Source organism: Hyaena hyaena, unplaced genomic scaffold, assembly GCF_003009895.1.
Source record: "Hyaena hyaena isolate Hyena2069 unplaced genomic scaffold, ASM300989v1 scaffold_234, whole genome shotgun sequence".
In the NCBI taxonomy this organism is placed as follows: domain Eukaryota; kingdom Metazoa; phylum Chordata; class Mammalia; order Carnivora; family Hyaenidae; genus Hyaena; species Hyaena hyaena.
Window position 1 is genome coordinate 379,983 of NW_024080865.1, and position 20,708 is coordinate 400,690.

Here is a 20,708-nt window from a genome sequence, read left to right on the forward strand (position 1 = left end):
CCTCAAGAGCAAGAGAGCAGTTTCAGGGCAAGGAATGGAGGTGGGTTGGAGGAGGTTATGAAGAGGGAGGTGAGAAACTGGAAACAGTCACCGCAGACAACTCTTGCCAGAAATCTGCAGGTGAAGGGGAGCAAATATACAGAGTAGGAGACAAAAAGACACAGGGAACTTTGCTTTAAAGAAAGGGGAAATGACAGATGTTTGTATGCTGAGAGGAGAGGTGCCGCAGGGAGGGGAGAGCCGCAGGCGCCATGTCCCTGAGACACTTCCCCCCTATGTCTCCAGCCACTTGTTCTAGCTCCTCCGCAGATCCATTTACTGGGATTCTCAGATGCTGGCATCCTTCAGGGCCCCCAGCCCTGCACTCCGCTCTCCTCTCCCTACACACCCTCCTTGGCATATCTTACCAGGTGGATCTTCTCAGCTCTCCATGGCTGTCAACACCTTCTGCACACTGAGATCTTTGTCTCCGCTTTAAACATCTCAGAGCTACACGTGCCAAGCATTTCCATCGGATGTTCCACCACACGCTTAGGATTGGCCTGTCCCCTCCCTCCACCTCTCTCTTCTACTTTGTTTGGAGCAAGACAGGGCCTCCCGTCACAGTTCTTTTGCCCCTCTACACGCTCCCAGCCCAACCAGCTAGAGGCAACAACCCTGGTACCTCAATCTGGATCAGTCTGACTCTGAAATCCATACTTGCACTACACACTTCTGTAGTTACTTTCTCTTCAACTTGTATCATAAAATCTTTTATTTTAATTAGTCTACAGCTATTCACATTTAAGTCATTAAGAGAAAATATCACTTTATAATAAAGATTAATGTGAGGGAAAAAAGAGAAGTCTAGCAAACTGGTTTATTCTTACAAGTTATTCCTGGAGAAAGTTCTTCAAACAATCCAGGGCAGTGAAAGTGCCTTAGAGAAGTATCCGGTTTTCAGGTTTCTTCCCGACAGCGTGAGAGTGCTCACCTTCACTATTTCCACATGTTCGTGTTTTAAAGAGCTGCTACTTTGAGTGACAGTAACTCTTCAGGGTTCGTTTTTATTTCCAAGTTTGAGATTTTTTTAAAGAGGCTACTTTAGGGTCGTGAACTGTTTCACTGTCTTTTCACTCTCTCTTTTAAGTTCTTCAATATGTGCATCCAGGCGCTCTAGAATATGATGGGACCGCAGCTCCTCCTCTTCCAAAAATCTGGTAGCTATTGAACCAAGAGGAGACACAGGCAAGGGACACTGAAGGAGAAACAAATTTGGAGATATGTAAATTGAACAGATTTCTCAGATACATTTTCACGATATTTCCTAAATAGAAATATTAAAAGGTGGCTTAAAAAAATACTTTTTCTTCCAAAGAGATAATTTGTTTTTATCCTAATGATAAGATAGTATCATTAGTATTTTACTAATGATAGTAAAAAAGAAGTTGTTCCATAAAAGCTAACTAAGACTTCTTTCTAATACAAGTTGTATAAATGTAAAGTGTCACATAAGTATGTTAGTTATGGGTCTAAAGAATATCTCTGTTTAGACTTGTATATCCTTTAATACCCCAGAAGAGAAACGTACTTAATGCCTGTTATTTCAAATTCACTTTTAAAATCTGAATATGTGAGATTTTAAAGCACAGAAAATCTACCAACAACATATTAGACAGCAAGTGAAATCAACACTTTCCCTCATCCAAAATCTCAGTCCACATTCCCTCATCTGAAACTACTGGGGCTATGGTATTTCAGAATCCAGATTTCAGAAGGGTAACATAGGACATGTACCATATACAGTCCATTCTCACACACAGTCGTTATTTTCTATATAGCCCCCTCAAACACTGAGTTAGTGAATATAAGAATCACCGCCTTTTGGTGAAATATACACATGCCCAATCTCACACAGACTCATCCCGGTAGAATCCATTTTCTTTACATAAGAGATAACAAGGTGCAGAAGTGTGAAGTGACTTGCCAGAAGCCACCCCATTAATATGTGTCAGAGCTGGGGTTCCAACCCTGTTTACCAGGCCCCAGAGCCCGAGCTCCCTGCACCGTACTGTCCCCTCTTCCTCCCCACTCTAGTCACCTCTGTGTGGCAGCTGGACAGGAGAGCAGAGCACCACCTCAGCCAATCTCAGCTGGGAATGTGCAAGTGTGGAGATTCAACTTTTTCACAAGGCCAAGAATGACTGTGGGAGTCCCTCAAGTATTGAACAGGACATTAGGTTACCGAGTAGGAAAACACGCAAATACAGAATCCATGACTGATGAGGATCAATTGTATTACCTTAGTGGAGTCTGAGGTATACTGAAGTAATTTCTGAAGTAAAAGGCTAAGTGGGATAAACAGTCTATACATATTAGCACATCAGTTTGGTTCAGGTCAGGTGTTAGTGCCAAAAAGGCTTTGCTGCCAAACTTAGGAAGAAAGTTTTCAGGATGTTTTGGGGTTTCAGAATTACACGTAAGTGAAGTGGAGACTTACTGTAACAATGAAAAGAAAACTGTTTCATGAACTTGTTGGCATATGAAAAGGTCAAAAATACTGACTTTTCTTTCACAGGGATAGGACCATGTAATTGGTGAGGGTAATGAAAATCTGGCCAGAGGGAAGTGCTTCGGTAGACAATGCAGAAAAATGGTAGAATCTGCACAGTGGCTGCAGGAACACGGGGCAGCAAGTGCCGCACTGTGGCACTCAGTCCACATATGGACACGTCAGGCGCAGTTCCTTCTTCCACCTCCACCCATCACTTTCTCCCTTTCACAAGTTGCTTCCTTCCTTCTTCACCGGCTAGGCCTCACAACTATCTTGGCATCCAGAGATATTCCTTGAACCAATATAAAACTGACCCTCTCTAAAAAAGGCAGGAAAGGAATTTCCAATTAAGGTTAAAAACAAATGAATGGGGGCGCCTAGGTGGCTCAGGTGGTTAAGTCTCCAACTCTTGGTTTCTGCTCAGGTCATGATCCTGGTGAGTTTGACCCCACCACCGGGCACTGACAGCGGCACTGACAGTGGGGAGCCTGCTTGGTATTCTGTCTCCCTCTCCGTGTCCCCCTCCCCCCAAATAAACAAACTTAAAAAAAAAAGGCACAAATGAGTGGCTATGTTAATTTTCAAAACTAAGATGTATCTTGAAAAGTAATCATGGCTAAAATATGTCTTCATAAGGAAAACCACAAGACAGAACTAATTACATGAGCATAATAAAGAATACTTAATATAAAGAACAAGGAAAAAAATCACCCTCCTTTACCCTTAAAATACAAAATAAAATCAAAGTAAATACACTTAATAAGCTAATAAGATCAGAAAGTTTCCATACCGAAGACATAAACTCTTCCTGGTCATTTATACTCTCAGAGACAGTGTCAGAAAAATTGGCGTCGTTTGTATCTAGCACTGAAGGCACAGAGTTAGTTTTACACAGAAAGTTAGAAGGCAAAGAGACGGTGGAACTGCAAGGGCTGATCTGAGAGCTCAGGGGGCTGAGGACCCTGGACACAGGCTCTATACTATCCAGTGCTTGTCGCCTCGGAGAATGAAGACCTGCTTTGGAGGGCTCAGTCTTTACTCCATCATGTCTGTACGGGCCACAGGTTGGCCTGGATAGCAGATTAGAAAACAAAACAAAGATAAATTGTAGTAACTTTTCTCTTTTAACACATAACTGCTACAGGAAGTTCACTTAAAAATAAAGGAACAGCCTAACCAGTAAGGCTGTCATTTACAAAAAGAGCAGCCCACTCAGACTACATGTTCTTTTCATCCATTCAGGACCCAGATGTCCAAGCCCGGCTGCCAGGCCTCAGCCCTCACGTGGAAGCCAAGCTGCTACAGTGTTTGGTGCAAGGACAGAGGGAAGTGCTGTGCGCATGAGCAGGGCACCTGCCATCCTCTGGGGTCGAGGTGGCAGTGGAAGTGAGGTGTCAGCAGAGGCTTTGGTAGGTAGGAAAATACATCAGCCATATAAGAGCTGAAGCCAGGTGGGTTTTCACCAAATGCTGACTTCTTATGGTAACAGCTTATAATTAATTGACCAAAAATACAAAGGACACTTTCTTTATGTGAAAAGCCAATTTCTACTTCTTATGCGGTAAGTGGAGTTAGAGGGGGGCAGGCAGCACGGAGGGGCTCAGGGGAGGAAGGAAGTTGTTTAGGCTTGCGTCCAGAGTCTCTGAAACTGAAGCTGGAAGGGAAGCGCCAGATAACCACCCATCACATTTTAACCTCACGGCAGCTTTACTTGTCCACCCTGTACTTCAGTCAGACGTAGAGGCGTCTGAGGAAGATTTAATTTCTCTAAGTCTGAAATCATTCTCAAACAAATGAGAATTATAATAGTACACATTTTAAGTAAACTGTGAAGAAATTTTACTTGAACTCTGTATTCTTGAACTCAGGTGATCTGCTGTGTGTCGCTTTAAAGATTCTGTCATGGGGTTTTTTGCATATCTGAGTAGAAATCTCCAGCTTAGATTTAGTATCCATCAACTCTTTCTGCAGTTGTTGATTTTCAGACACTAATTTATTTAACGCCTCAATATAATTCTCCTGGAGGTCTGCTAGTGAAATCTCTTTTGCCTAATAAAAGAGAATACTACAGTTACTTAATTTGTATAAGAATACTTGTGATCTGTGAGACACTTGTGGGAAATTGCACTTCTTTCAGTTATAACTAGTTCATCTGCGACTTTACTTTGGAAAAAGTGAATACTTGTGTTTGGCCCTCTATGAGAAAAAAAAGTGTTGTCTCTTACAGTAAATAGGTGTGGAAAATTAGGGGCACAATGGGCTTCCCTGATGTGCCAAGGAATGCCTAAGGAACTAGAGGAAGGCTGGAACTCAGATGGAGGAAAGTAACAGGTGAGAGTCAGAAACAGAAGAAAGAAAATAGCAGCCATGGGTTCTTCCAAAATATCTACAGAAGAAGATGGAGAGACCTAGTTCAAAGAAAGACATTTGAGCAGAAGGGTCTGAAAAGGAATTCCAGCTGGCAGGGATAACTTTTAAAGAAGCACTATGCTCTTAAGGACTTTTACATAACATCGGCACCTAGTCTGGTATGTGAAATCAATTTCAAATGCATGGCAAAGCAGCATGCAAGTATAAGGTAGAGATTCCTGCTCTGATCTGGTATGGGTTCTATGATCATTCATTTTATTGCTTTTCAATCTAGATGTTTCCTGGTAATACAGTATTTGAAAATATAGTAGCCTGGACCATTTTTTTTTTCTAATGACAAAATATTTCATTAGCTTTCTGAAAAATTATGGAAATCATGTTTGGAAGTTAATATGTGTTTAGCTTCATCTTTTCTGTAAAAAATTTTCTGGAAATAAGCTGGCAAAAAGTGGTTTAACAAACAATTAAAATATAAACTTTCAATGATCTGTGTACCAGTAGTGACATAAGTTACAAAATCTTTCAGTAAGTTGCCAATGTCAGATAAAATATTAAAAAAAAAAAACACTGCAGGATGTAGGAGTGAAACTACAAACTACTATCGATTTTTTAAGTGTGGCAAATAATTTATCAGTTATTGCTTTCATTATTAAGATAATTAGATAATTTTGTTAAAACAGTTATTTAATCCAAGCATTCATTTGTAAAAGTAATTCCACCTTCCTAGGTGATAAAATGCAAACAGGAACCTTCTAAAAATTATTCTTAATACATACAACAAATTCACATTGTGTGTAACTTCAAAACCAGAGGAAGTTTAAATTACTTGACAGGATTTTAACCAGCCAGAGTCTGATGTTTGATGTCATTAAATATACTTTTTAAAAAAGATAGTGCTTGCTTTTGCCAGGCCTCTTTTAAAGTTTTCTCAAATTTATGATTTTATTAACAACAATTAAAGATAAGTGAATGTGAAAGGTAATATAAAAACTGTGTGCCGTGCACATGTCCAGCTGTTTGTAAAGGACAGGACTACCACTGTTAGGTGGAGATTTCAGAAGAAATCCAACTCAATAGAATCTCTGGTCACAGTGTGGTTTAAGCACCCCTGAGAGTTTCCAACTCTTAAATATGAATAGGCAATCACCGCATAAAATAAGATTCTCTCAGTCAAGTACTACCAAATCCTGAGTCTCTTGAAGATTCTACGGTGTAAATCACGTTGGTTTTCTACCTTCTCCACTAAAAGCTTAGTATCAGCTTTATCAGGGGCAAATAAAAATCATCTCCCTTACTTCTCCTTCCTTCCTTCCTTCCCTCCCTCCCTCCATCAGTCCAACTTCCCCCTTACAATTTAGCTGCTGTCCCCTCTCCTCTTTTTCCTATCCTTCTACGCTTGCACTTAAAAAAGTCCTTTCATGGGACACTTGGGTGGCTTAATGAGTTAAGCATCCAACTCTTGATATCAGCTCAGGTCATGATCTCACAGTTCTTGAGATTGAGCCTCACATCAGAGTCTGACAGAGTGAAGCCTGCTTAGGATTCTCTCCCCCACCCCAGCCTCTGCCCCTACCCTGCTTGCAGACGCTCTCCCTCTCCCTCTCTCTCAAAATAACTTTAAGAAAAATTATTAAAGTTAGGGGCGCCTGGGTGGCTTAGTCGGTTAAGCGTCCGACTTTCACTTAGGTCATGATCTCACGGTTCGTGGGTTCGAGCCCCGCGTCGGACTCTGTGCTGACTGCCAGCTCAGAGCCTGGAGCCTGTTTCAGTCTGTGACTCCCTCTCTCTCTGACCCTCCCCTGCTCACGCTGTCTCTCTCTCTCTCCTAGAAATAAATAAAAATATTTTTAAAAAATTATTAAAGTTAAAAAAAATTCTTTCATTATAGTTTTAGAGGGATTTGGGAGGGAGCAAGATTAGATGCCTATTTTCACCTGCCACCTTAAATGATGACATAATATTTCGTAGTATAAACAGGCACAGATTAACCATCCCTTTATAGGTTAACATTTAGCTTATTTCAAATTATTAGACATTGCAAGTAGCACCAAAATTACCATTTCTGCACATGTGCTCCTACAGGATGGGTTCTTTGGAATTGCAAACTGATATGACCTTTCTGGAGAACTATTCTTCAATGACTATCAGAATCAGAAATGCACATGACCCCTGACTTTATAGGTTATATATATTTACAAGTTTAATGGACATTGCTAAATTGTCCTCTAGAAAGGCCATATTTATTCACTTTCTCATTAACAGAGCATGAGAGCCTACTGTCCTATATCCTTGCCAATGCTGACTATTCATTTTTAAAAATCATTGTCAAGCCAGTTAGCAAAAAATATTTATTTTGTTTTGATAATTAGGGAGGTTAAACAAGCTTTTCTTGTTCACTGGATTTTTGCATTGCTTCTATGAATTATCTATGTTCTTTGTCCATTTTTCTACTGGAATCTGATCTTTATATTACCTTTGCAGGAAATCCTTATATTAATATTTTATATTAACCTTTTGACTATGTACAAATTGTTTTCCCCCCAGTCTATTAGTCTTTTTTTATGGAGTCTTATGCCATCCACAAATTTTACATTTTTATGTCGTAAAATTGTTTACACTGTAAAATTCTGACTCGTGATGGTAAGAGAATCTTACTGTCCCAAAAGATTATAAAAATAGTCCCCGATATTTTCTTTTACACGAAATAAATTATTCATTTAGTATTCTGTATTGTGTACTTTCTCCCAGCCCAGCCTCCATATTCCATGATTGTGAAATTAAAACTACTTAATAGCAAATGGAGTCTGTGTAACCATCCATCTCTGATGGTGCACACTGTCTACAAGTGCAGAAAAAAAGTATTTCTACAATCTTCAGGCGTTTGGCCTACATCAAGAAGAGATAGGTCAGAGCAGATGGGGTATTTTGCAAATTACAAGAATTTTATGGAAAAAAAATAGCTCAGAGGACATCCACGAGGAACTCACTGTTAAGTGAGCATATATTCTGCCCATTCCCAGGAGCTGGCACACACTTCTTACCCTCTACTGGCGTACTCTCACTCTCCTCAGGCAAGAATTCTCAGCCATCTCGTGTCTGTTACACTGCCTACTAAAACACTCGGAATGTAAAAGCTTCTAGAATATGTGACTAAATTAATTATATCTTATAGAAATATAATTAATACCATATTATGTAAACGATGGTATACTTTATAAGGATAAGATATTATGAACATAGTAATTACAACAGTAATAATAGCACTTACCATTTACTGTATACTCACTATATTCCAGACACTATGCTAAGCACTTTATGTATATGCTTCCTAGTAAGAACACAGACTACATGTATTTTGTCATATGCATCATAAAAAAATTCTTCCAACTGCTGAAGTGGAGAGTGATATTTCACTCACTTCTATCACTGTCTTGACTTCTTTGGGCAAGTTTCTACAGGAGCATTCTGTAGTTTGATCTTAACTCTCTCTTTACAACATCAATATTTACAAAGAGACTTCTTTAAAAGGTTTGGGTAACAGAAAAAAACGTAAGTTTCTATTTATGTACCTCATGTAAACCCAATTCCAGTTTCATCACCATTTCAGAAAGATGATGATTTTCTAACTTGAGTGACTCCATCTGATCCAAAATCTCCTAGAAGGGGAAAAGCAGAAAAAACAAACATAAAATCAAATGCATCTACAAAAGTTTTCCATATATAATTTTTACCAGGTAAGAAGATGCATCCTTCATTCACTCACACACACACACACACACAAACATCTTCCTAAAAAGATTTTTTTTAATGTGTGTCAAGATGAATTAACATGCATGCATTTAATATATTCTTTTTTTTTTTTTTAAATGTTTTTTATTTATTTTTAGGAGAGAGAGAGAGAGACAGTGTGAGCAGGGGAGGGTCAGAGAGAGAGGGAGTCACAGACTGAAATAGGCTCCAGGCTCTGAACTGGTAGTCAGCACAGAGCCCGACGCGGGGCTCGAACCCACGAACCGTGAGATCATGACCCAAGCGAAAGTCGGACGCTTAACCGACTAAGCCACCCAGGCGCCCCTGCATTTAATATCTTCTAAGAAGGGGCACCTAGGTGGCTCAGTCAGTTAAGCGTCTGACTTTAGCTCAGGTCATTACCTTGCAGTCCAGGAGTTTGAGCCCCACATCTGGCTCTATGCTGACAGCTCAGAGCCTGGACCTGCTTCAGATTCTGTGTCTCCCTCTCTCTCTGCCCCTCCCCCATTCACACTCTGGCTCTCAAAAATGAATAAATGTTAAAAAAAAAATTTTTTTTTTAAAGATGAATGAGTTCACTGGTAAATCCCTCCTGCTCTCCAGCGTCGGCCTCCTCTCATGTGACTTCTACCTCCAACATCATATGGACTGTGCTCCATGCACAAGAGAATATAGGCACATCTCGGAGATACTGTGGGTTCACTTCCAGGGCACCACAATAAAGCAAGTATCATAAGAAAACGAGTCAAATGAATATTCTGGTTTCCCAGGGCATATAAAAGTTATGTTTACACTATACTCTAGTCTAGTGAGTATGCAATAGCATTAAGTCTAAAAAACAATTTACACACTTTAATTTAAAAATACTTTTTTGGGCACCTGGGTAGCTCAGCTGGTTAAGTGTCTGACTCTTGATTTCGGCTCAGGTCATGATCTCACGGTTCATGGGATTGGTTCATGGGATCAAGCTCCACATTGGGCTCTGTGCTGACAGCATGGAGGCTGCTTGGGATTCTCTCTCTCTGTCTCTCTCTGCCTCTTCCCTGTTCATGTGTATGCTCTCTCTCTCTCAAAACCAAATAAATAAACTTAAAAAAATAAATAAGTAAAAATATTTTTTTGCTAAAAGATGCTAACCATCACCTGAACTTTTGGTGAGTTATAATTACTAATAATAGATAACCATACAAATACAAAAATAATGAAAATGTTTAAGAAATATTACAAGAATTACCAAAATGTGGCACAGAGACATAAGCAAATACTGTTGGGAAAATGGCACCAAGAGATTGTTCATCACAGGGCTGCCTCGTCGAGGTGCAATAAGAGGAGGTGTGACTATAACTCACCTTCAGTCCTCATTCTCCTCAGCTCCTCAGCCATTCTAACTTGAAAAGACTCCTGCCTTCCCTGGTTTCCTGCTTCCATCGTGAAAACTATCTCCCTTCCCTCCTTATTGCTCCTTTTTTCAGCTCTATTCCAACACCTTTTTACCCTAAATGAGTAGCTTCCTACTCAAGTTTGGTTCAATCTCAGCTCTTTATTTCTATTCTCTCTCCCCATAATTTCTCAGTCTCTCAGGGTGTTTCAAAGGCCAATTCCATGCAGAGATTTCCACAGCCAAATGTCTCACCCCAATTTTAATCTTGAACTCCAGGCCTTCTGTGAATTGACTATTAGATATTTCCATATGAAAGTCCAGCCTTTATCTCAAACCAGTGTCTCCTCCACCAGCTTCCCTATTTTGTGTAACTTTCATACAAATGCAGTAGCCACCTCAAACTGCTCCATATCTTTCCTTTTTTCACTAAAAAGCATCACTTTCTACTCAGTTGCCCATGTCACAATCCTGAGTGACGTCTTTCCCTAACTCTGTCTAACTTGCCCTCTGGGTCCAATCAACTCCAAAGCCCAGCTGATTTTACCAGCCACACATCTCAGAGTTCATCCATTTCCCTCTACCCTCCCTGCCCACTGCTCTGGCTACCATGTCACTCCTGTCAGAGCATCCACAGTGGTCTCTTCACCTCCTCGCTCACTCTCCACATGGTGACCATAAAGACCCTTGACTCCCACTTACAGCCTTTCTCTACTGGCCTCAGCAGAACACGAAGACCTTTACAAGCTGGCAAGACTCTTCAGGAGTTCCTGCTTCCCACATCCCTTCCCACATCCCTTGTGTATTCTAGTCTGTCCGAGTGAATACTCTCGTAGTACACAACAGACACAGTCTCTCTACTCTGTAACCACTCTCACCTCCCCACTGATCCGCACAGAATGCTTGTGAATCAGCACACGCTCAGCCCAAAGCAGGAGTCTAATACAAATATCCTGCATTAAATACAATGGAGGGGCACCTAGGCAGCTCAGTCAGTTAAGTGTCCAACTATTTTTTAATATTTTTTTAAGTTTATTTATTTATTTTGAGAGAGAGAGAGAGAGAGCGAGTGAGCAGGGGAGGGGTAGAGAGAGAGAGGGAGACCGAGAATCCCAAGCAGGCTCCACATTGTCAGCACAGAAGCCGATGTGGGGCTCAAACTCATGAACCATGAGATGACCTGAGCCGAAATCAGGAGTTGGATGCTCAACCAAGAGAGCCACCCAGGCACCCCAAGTGTCCAACTCTTAATATTACCTCAGGGGGTGCCTGGGTGGCTCAGTCGGTTAAGCGTCCAACTTTGGCTCGGGTCATGATCTCACGGTTTGTGGGTTTGAGCCCCGCGTCGGGCTCTGTGATGACAGCAAGCTCAGAGCCTGGGGCCTGCTTCGGATTCTGTGTCTCCCTGTCTCTCTGACCCTCCCCTGTTTATGCTGTCTCTCTCTCTTTCTCTCTCTCAGAAATAAATAAAACATTAAAAAAAATTAATATTAGCTCAGGTCATGATCCCACAGGTCGTGGGATCAAGCCCCAAGTCGGACTCCAGGCTCAGCACTCCCAAACTCATACTTGGGATTCTCACTCTTCTCTCTCGCTCGCTCTCTCTCTCTCTGCCCCTCCTCCACTCACACTTTCTTTCTATAAAGGTAAATAAACATTTTTTAAAAATACTATGGAAATTATCTCTGTACTGAATTCAGTCTTCAAAAACACTTCAACTGAAGAGGATTGCCTCACCTTATGCTCTACTGCTCTTTCTTCTGCCTTTTGTATCTCTGCTTTGAGTCGCTTTTCCATGTCGGAGGAGGAGCTTTTGGTGGAGGCGATAGTGATGTCTCGCTGGTGTAGCTCCCGGGTCAGCTGGGAGATTTCCATCTTCATTCCTTCCAATGCAGAACTGTAACTTTGTTCAGCCTGTAAAATCTGTTCTTTCAACTACAAAGAAACAGAAAGGAAAGCATAAAAAATTACGATAAAGCACATTAGATAGATTTAACAGTGAAAATAAAAAGGTGGTTTCTACCTTATCTCAAACATGAATTTTTACTGTAAGTCTGCAAAAAATTAGCAATTTACCAAGTTATATGTCTACACTGAAGGTCAGATGACTATACCCACAATAATTTATTCATCACAAAACAGGGAGAAATGGGTTAGTCAAATACTGAAAATTAGTGTCAAAGCTCATGCACACATTATCTAGAGGATACCACCTGTGACCTTCATTCTTTTTTTAGTTGCAAAATTAAATGGCTTCCTTGTCCACAGAAGACACCAGAAAGGAAAGAGGAAGAAAGAAACTAGAAGTAATCTCAAGTAAGTAATAAAAAGCACGAGTCAACAAATACAACAGCCAGGGTCCATTAATGTGGAAACAGTTGGCTGTGAAGCCTCGATGGCCAATGAGGATATTAACCACCACAGCGTCAAACAGCCAGCCATGACCACCTCCAGTCGGTATGAAAATATGAAATGCTGGTTCACATAGTATCTTTTAGCAAGCAAAAAAAGTATGTAACTTTTAGAAAGCTTTTCATCAAAACATATTTAAAATAGTTTAGAATTCAAAAGGCCAGGCTTCAATGATCTCAAAAACATTTCTATGGCATCCCTGAGGATGACAAAGACTCTACCTAAGCACATTCCAGGTGCATATCTCCTCATGAATATCAAGTAGCTCACTGGATTACATTTTTCTCTCATTAAAAATAACTCCGATGACCTCCCAACCCCCAGCTCAGTCTATAAATACATACAGCTTTGCGATTGCAGTCGGGCAGATTTTTACCTTCTTAATCTCTGCCCTGTACTCGTTGTTATACACTTCCATCTTCTTCAATTCTTCATATTTTTCCATTAGTTCTTGGCTCAGCTGTTTACATGTTGCACTCACAGACTCCAAGCTGTACCATGACAAAAATATGATCAGGCATAACACAAAAATCCTGAAACTCACAGACAGAATTACCTAACTTACTTTTTTTGATGTCCAAGAATTATCTGAAACATCCCCTCCTGCCCCAAATTAAAACTCATTTCCAATTTCCTCATCACCAGAGGCAACTAAATCCAATTCAATCTTCTGGAGATATTTTGTCTTCTGTGTTTACGTACATTCTATCCCTCTGCTTAAATTTTAACTGGTTAAAAATTCTAAAGATTACAGCAACTTAACAAGTTTTTTTTCCTCTTAAGCTGTATAGGAGTCATCATAATAATTTTAATCTCCACCACACTTAATTATAATTCCACCCTACACACAGCTACCAGAATACTCTTCTTTAAAGAGTTTCCAACCTGTCAACCTTACTTTAAGAATCAATCCCTCACCAGATAGGAGAACCTCAGAGACACCACACCTCTGTTATTTCACCACTCATTTCTGCTAATAACATCCCTCTACTCCTTTCTCAGGGAATATTTTATTCAAATCGAATGACACCAAATAAACTATCTACAAAAGGGTTCCTTTTCTATTTGCCTTTGATAGAAAACATCTTTTTAAAGCCATTGTTTATTACTGAACACTGGTGTTTGTATCCATTTATTTCAAGTTTACCTATTTCTAAGTGTGGTAGAATACTTGTTTATTTGGTACTCAGCATGTAATACAGTGTGTCAAATACTGAGGCAGAGGGAGAAGAATCACAGGTCCTCTCGTCTTAGCTAGATATGGGAAAATGGGGGCTGAAAGAGGCTACGGGTCCAAGGTCACACTGCAAGTCAGAAACACATGGTAAGTCCTTAGAGCCTGTGGGAGCACGGTAATACATACCAACATGTAAAATACTAAAAAGTCCATCGGTGGAAAGTCTATGATAGGAAGGTAAATTTTAGTTTCAATGTCAAAAAGAATAAGCTTTATTTTATTCAATCTAAAGTGTACATATACACCTCAATAACGATAACCAAGAATATCTTAACTATTCCAAGGTACAAAAGAAATAAAGCATAAATTATGTATATGTGTGTGTGTCCACACACACATGAGATTTAACAGGTAAAGAAAATATTTGGTGGTTTCCAAAAACAGAAATAAAAGTAAACACAAAAAATTATTTCTTAAAGATAAACTTCAAAGGGTATAATGGTAATATTTTTGTTTTTTTGTCTGAAGGCTAATCGGTGTAAAGATTTTAAAATCTTTCACATACAGAAAATGTTAGTGTACAAATGACCATGATTCATGTTTCAAACAAAATATCAAACTCTTCCCAGTCACAAAGTTTAGAGGTATGACAAAAACAGCTCACAAGTATGACAACAAAGCAAGCGACCTGGGCGTGTTATAGCACAGATCGGGAATCAGCGAGCACAAGGAAACATCAATGGCACTTCTGAACAGGAGGAAGGAGCACCACATCCCCAGGGTGCCTCGTTGAGAGCAGCTCCAGGGAGGTGGCCACTAGACGGCAGAGCCTAACTGAAGGCATTCTACGAGGCGAGACGCAAAATTAAAATTAGTGCAGTCATTATAGACAACTCCTCTGACGAATCTGATTTTGAAGGAGAACAGAGAGATATGGAAATGACTTGACAGGGACATAGGATCAAGGAGGGTTTCAATTTTTTCCCATTATGGGAAATACTGATGCCTACTTTATACCCGAGGCAATGATTCAGCAGAGAGGAAGAGCTTGACGATGTAAAAGAGAAAAGAAGGAACTGTGCTAACAGGACACAAGTGAAGTGGTAGGGGACAGACATGTCATCCGTCAATTCATCCACTCTAACAGACTAAGGGCACACACATGGGCAGACCAGTAGATTCAGTGGGAGAAAAGTTAAGAATCGCTCCTTTCGTCACTTCAATTTTCTCATGAAATAAGAAGTTAGGTTATTTGTGGAAGCTAGAGGAAAAAAATGTATTTTTTCAACATGACTGTTAAATTAGTTTCTCAATATGATGATCAAAATTATTTTTAACAACTTGAAAATTCTTGAAATGTGTATGTAGTTATCTACCTGCCTTCCAAGCGAGTCACCTCTGCCTGCAGGAGTTCCTCACTACCATGGGTGAGATCCAGCTGAGACAGCACGGTGCCCAAGTCCCCCTGCCCTTGTGAGGTGTACCTCATTTCTGCCCGAGACTCCTCCAGCGACCTAAGGAAGGACACAGGACTGTTCAAGGCTTCTGATCTTTGTAAATAACCAATACACTATCAGCTCATATTTCTCAATTGTTTTGGTACTGGAACCATTTAGAACTTTTCAGCTTGTCTCCTGCTTTACAAAAAGAACATTTGAGAGAGTAAAGAAGCAAGACATGATGCTTCTCAAAGAAGTCGGCAGCAGTTTACTCCTTTCTCAACTGGGATTTGGCCTCTTTTCCAAGGGAAAAAGATAAAACAACAAAAATTTTGTTTCCACTTGATACCTTGAGCCAAAGAAATTGAAAAGTTACAGGAGAGTTCTGGAAAGAAGAGAAATGCATACCAGGCTTCAATCAGCCAAAAGGAGCATAGTTCCTTCTATTACTTTCTATTACAAACCTCATGGCAATAATTTATATACAGAAATGAGTTTTAGGATATTTTTCAAGAAGAGCTATCTCAATAGCTAGCTTACTAATGATGTTGATAGGCAGCTAGAAATCATGACCTATTTTACCAGGGTAGGGAGGCCTCCCAGGGGACATGGACTATAATTCCTTTCACATTTGGAGTTTCACCAAGGCTACAGGTTGACCAAGCACTTTTTTTTTTAATGTTTATTTTTGAGAGAGAAAGAGAGAGCATGAGTAGAGGAGAGACACATGGGGTGGGGGGTGAGAGAGAGAGAGAGAGAGAGAGAGAGAGAGAGATATGAAGGGAGACAAAGAATCCGAAGGAAGCTCCAGGCTCCGAGTGATCAGCACAGAGCCCGATGTGGGGCTCAAACCCATGACCTGTGAGATCATGACCTGAGCTGCAGTCAGATGTTTAACACACTGAGCCACCCAGGTATCCCACCAAGCACTTTCTAACTTTTTAAACACTATAGTCTTTTGGCTAGGGACCCAAGCTAGAGGCAAAAAAAAAAAAAAAAAAAAGACTAAACACACAAAAATTTTATAACGCCATAAAAATTTAACTCCGAAATTAAAACTGGATAGGAAAACCCATAACATGATCAAACACAAAATTATGAATATACAATATTAAAACTGGGACTCAGTGCCAAAGAACCAAATGGCTATAATTAATATTTAAGATTAAATATACCTCACAGCCTCAACTGTGTGTTGAGTGTCAGCTGGCTTTAATTTTGCTTGTAGCTTCTCCTTTTGCATTCTTTCCGCATGGATGAAATTTTCTTGAGACTGAAGAGCTGCTTTCAATTCCCTCTTTTCTTCCTGGAGGATCTGAAAAATATTCAGGAAAAAATCGGGTGTTATTTCAATGTTTCTATTTCATGAGAAAAGGAAGCCAGGGAGTCCGGCTCTAAAAGGCATCATGTTAATAATAAAGCTGTCGATGTCTGATCCACCAGCTACAGAGTAGGAAAGATGCCATGGATTCTGGAACCTTGTTTGAGGTTAATTATTTTCTCTTAAAAACCTGCATACACACATTTCTCCAACTGTAGTATTTTTTTATTTTTTATTTATTTATTTTGAGAGAGAGAGAGAGCAAGAGACCATGGGAAGGGGAAGGACAGAGAGAGAAAGAGAGAGAGGGAGAGAAAGAATCCCAAGCAGCCTCCACACTGTCAGCACAGAGCCTAATGCAGGGCTCGAACTCATAAAACTGTGAGATCCTGACCTGGGCTGAAACTAAGAGTCAGATGCTTAACAGATTGAGCCACTCAGGCACACATGCCCGCCCGCCCTACCAATGTTAGTAATTTTAAAACACACCTCTAACAGTTTTTCTGATTCCCTCAATTTTTCTTCTTTTTGCTGTTGCTCTTGTATAATATTCATATTGGTTCCCACCAAGTCCTTGATCCTCATGGTGAGGCGCTCTATTTCCAATTCATTGGCACAGATAGTGTCATTGGCCCGCTCCAGCTTACTGCTCAGATGCTGAATTTCCGACTGGCTGGACAACTCCACGGACTCTAATTTCTGTTTCCGATTGGCAAGCTGAGCCTAGAAACACAGATTACCAATGGATAAAAGTGACATAATAAAGGAATAATTGATGAATAAGGAAGACTAAAATAAAACTCAGTTGTATTTCCATAAAAACATAAAATAGGGGGTTGCCTGGGTAGCTCAGTAAGTTAAACGTCTGACTGGCTCAGGTTATGATCTCATGGTTCGTGGTTCAAGCCCCGTGTCAGACTCTGTGCTGACAGCTCAGAGCCAAGAGCCAGCTTCAGATTCTGTGTCTCCCCGTCTCTCTGACCCTCCTCCACCCATGTTCTGTCTCTCTGTCTCTCAAAAATAAATAAATGCTAAAAAATTTTTTTAAACACAAAGTAGTAGCTCATTTATAATAACCCATTCATGGCCCAAAAAACCCAAAATCTCTCATGATAACAACTGGGAATAGAGGGGAACTTTCAATTTGATAAAGACTATCTACATTGAGGCACCTGGGTGGCTCAGGCGTTTAAGCATCTGACTTTGGCTCAGGTCATGATCTTGTGGATGGCAGGTTCAAGCCCCAGGTCAGGCTCTGTGCTGACAGCCTGGAGCTTGCTTCGGATTCTGTGTCTCCCTTTCTCTCTGCCCCTCCCCTGCTCATGCTCTGTCTGTCTGTCTCTCTCTCTCTCTCAAAAATAAATAAAAACATTTTAAAAAAATTTAAAAAGACTACCTACAAAAACTGTACAGGTAACATCATACTTAATAGTGAGAAACTCAAAGCTTTCTCACTAAGATCAGATACAAGGCAAAGATATCCCCTTTCACTACTCCTTTTCAACATTGACTGGATGTCTTTGCAATAAGGCAAGAAAAGGAAATAAAAGGTATACAGATTGGGAAGGAAGACCTAAAGCTGTCTTTGCTCAAGGATAACATGGTCATCTATGTAGAAAATATTAAAGAATCAACAACAAAAATCCTCCTGGACAATTCCTCCAAAAGTTAGTAACAGGGGCAGCTGAGTGGCTCAGTCAGTTAAGCGTCCAACTTCAGCTCAGGTTATCATCTTGAGGTTCGTGGATCTGAGCCCCACATCAGGCTCTGTGCTAACAGCTCAGAGCCTGCTTCAGATTCTGTGTGTGTGTGTGTGTCTCTTTCTCTGCCCCTCTCCTGCTCGCTATGTCTCTCAAAAATGAATTTTAAAAAGTCAAAAAAATTTTTTAAAAGTTAAAAATAAAACTAGCCTACAATCCACTAATCACACTATTGGATATTTACCCATAGAATACAAAAATACCAATTCAAAGGTATACATACACCCCTATATTTATTGCAGCATTATTTACAACAGCCAAGATATAGAAGCAACCCAAGTGTCCATCAATTGATAAATGGATAAAGAAGATGTGGTGCGCACGCACACACACATACACACACACACACACACACACACACACACCATACACACACCAGAGAATATTATTCAGCCATAAAAAAGAATAAAATCTTGCCATTTACAATGATATAGATGGAGCTAGAGAGTATAACACTAAGAGAAATAAGTCAGAGAAAGACAAATACCATATAATTTCACTCATATGTGGAATTTAAGAAACAAAACAAATGAGAAAAGGGAAAAACAAGAGACAAAGCATGAAACAGACTCTTAATTATAGAGAAAAATTGATGGTTAACAGAGGGGAGAAAGTTGGGGGATGGGTTAAATATGTGATGGGAATTAAGAAGTGCACTTGTCATGAGGAGCACAAGGTGATACAAAGGATTATATTGTACAGTTAAAACTAATATAATATTGTATGGTAAGTAACTAGAATTAAAATAAAAACTTAAAAAAAACCTTCCTGTAATTAATAAGCAGTTATAGCAAGGCTGCAGGATATAAGGTTAATACACAAAAGTCAGTCACTTTTCTACACACCAACAATGATCATGTGAAATTTAAATTAAAAACCCAGTATTATTTACATTAACATCTGAAAAAATTAAATACTTAAGTATGAATATAACAAAACAAGTACAAGATCTGTATAAGGGAAACTATAAAACTCTGATAAATTAAATCAAAGAATAACTAAATAAATGGAGAGATATTCCATGTTCACAGATAGGAGGGCTCAATATCATCAAGATGTCAGTTCTTCCCAGTGTGATCTATGAAGTCAACACAATCACAATCAAAATCCAAGCTAATTATTTTATTGATATTGATGAACTGATTCCAAAGTTTACATGGAGAAGAAAAAGACTCAGATTAGCCAAAACAATATTGAAGAAGAAGAAAAGAGTTGAAGGACTGATGCTACCTGACTTCAAGATTTACTATAAAGTGGGGGGAGGGGGGAGATGGGCATGGAGGAGAGCACTTGTGGGGATGAGCACTGGGTGTTATGTGGAAACTAATTTGACAATAAACTATTTGTAAAAAATAATAAATAAATAAATAAATAAATTTCATCAATGAAACTCCAAAAAAGAAAAAAAAAGATTTACCATAAAGTTATGGTTATCAAAAGAGTACAGTACTGGTGAAAGAACAGATAAAATTTTAATGGAAAAGAATACAGAGTCCAGAAATGGACCCCTATAAATACAGTCAACTGAACTTTGACGAAGGAGCAAAGGTAATACAATGGAACAGTGCTGTTCCATTCTTCAGTAAATAGTGCTGGAACAACTGGACATCCACAAGCAAAAAAATAAATTTAGACAAAGACCTTCTACCCTTCACAAAAATTAACTCAAGATAGGGGCGCCTGGGTGGCTTAGTCGGTTAAGCATCCGACTTTCGCTTAGGTCATGATCTTGCGGTTCGTGGGTTCAAGCCCCGCGTCGGGCTCTGTGCGGACTGCCAGCTGACAGCCTGGAGCCTGTTTCAGTCTGTGACTCCCTCTCTCTCTCTGGCCCTCCCCTGCTCACGCTGTCTCTCTCTCTCTCTCTCTCCTAGAAATAAATAAAAAAATATTTTAAAAAAATTAACTCAAGATAGATCAAAGACATAAATGTAAAATGCAAAACTGTAAAACTCCTAGGAGACAGAAGAAAACCTAGGTAACTTTCGGTATAGGAATGCTTTTTTAGATATAACACTGAAGACATAAGCCCTAAAAGAAATAATTGATAACTTAAAACTTGATTAAAATTGAATACTTCTGCTCTGTGAAAGATAATATCAAGAAAAGAATCATTTAATAAAATAAATTCTTAAAAATTATATAAGTACCCTGAGAAGAAGGAGTAAGAAAAAATTTAGAAAGTAAAGGGATTCCTCAGAAGAGATGCTGCCTATTTACTGCAAAGACAGCTGCATTATTCTACCTACCTCGCAGAAGTTTAACTGAATATATGAGTCATCATATAAGAAAACAGGATTTCCTCTTTACAACATAGGAAATAGCAACTATAATGCATTATTTTATTTCTTATGGAAGCTCATAAATTAAATTTTTTAAATCACTTAACTTCTTAAATTTACAGGTCAAATTTTCCTGTAAATTTTGCATGTAGTTAATTATTCTGTATTTTCAGATATATTACAAACATGCATATTCAGATGATTTAAACTAACCAAAACTGTTTAAATTTAGGGTAGAAGGAACTGTGTTCCTTGAGGAAAAGGGTGCTTGGAGGAGAGAAAACACTGG

General features: G+C 39.5%; 1 protein-coding gene across 8 annotated transcripts in view; it reads right to left on the reverse strand.

Annotated features, from left to right (window-relative positions):
- Positions 1-841: 841 nt before the first annotated feature.
- The window catches only part of CEP63 (centrosomal protein 63), a 59,149-nt gene continuing 39,282 nt past the window's right edge, over positions 842-20,708 (reverse strand). For 4 of the 8 annotated variants that reach the window (XM_039243847.1, XM_039243848.1, XM_039243844.1 and 1 more), the window contains 9 exons: positions 16,870-17,103; positions 16,235-16,374; positions 14,997-15,134; positions 12,820-12,934; positions 11,769-11,966; positions 8,473-8,559; positions 4,377-4,582; positions 3,324-3,603; positions 842-1,237 (listed from right to left, as the gene is read on the reverse strand). In XM_039243847.1, coding sequence (XP_039099778.1) covers positions 1,079-1,237; positions 3,324-3,603; positions 4,377-4,582; positions 8,473-8,559; positions 11,769-11,966; positions 12,820-12,934; positions 14,997-15,134; positions 16,235-16,374; positions 16,870-17,103 — 1,557 coding nt within the window. In that variant the 3' untranslated portion in view covers positions 842-1,078. The remainder of the gene's footprint in view (positions 1,238-3,323; positions 3,604-4,376; positions 4,583-8,472; positions 8,560-11,768; positions 11,967-12,819; positions 12,935-14,996; positions 15,135-16,234; positions 16,375-16,869; positions 17,104-20,708) is intronic. The other 4 variants (XM_039243850.1, XM_039243851.1, XM_039243846.1 and 1 more) reach the window with 3 other exon arrangements.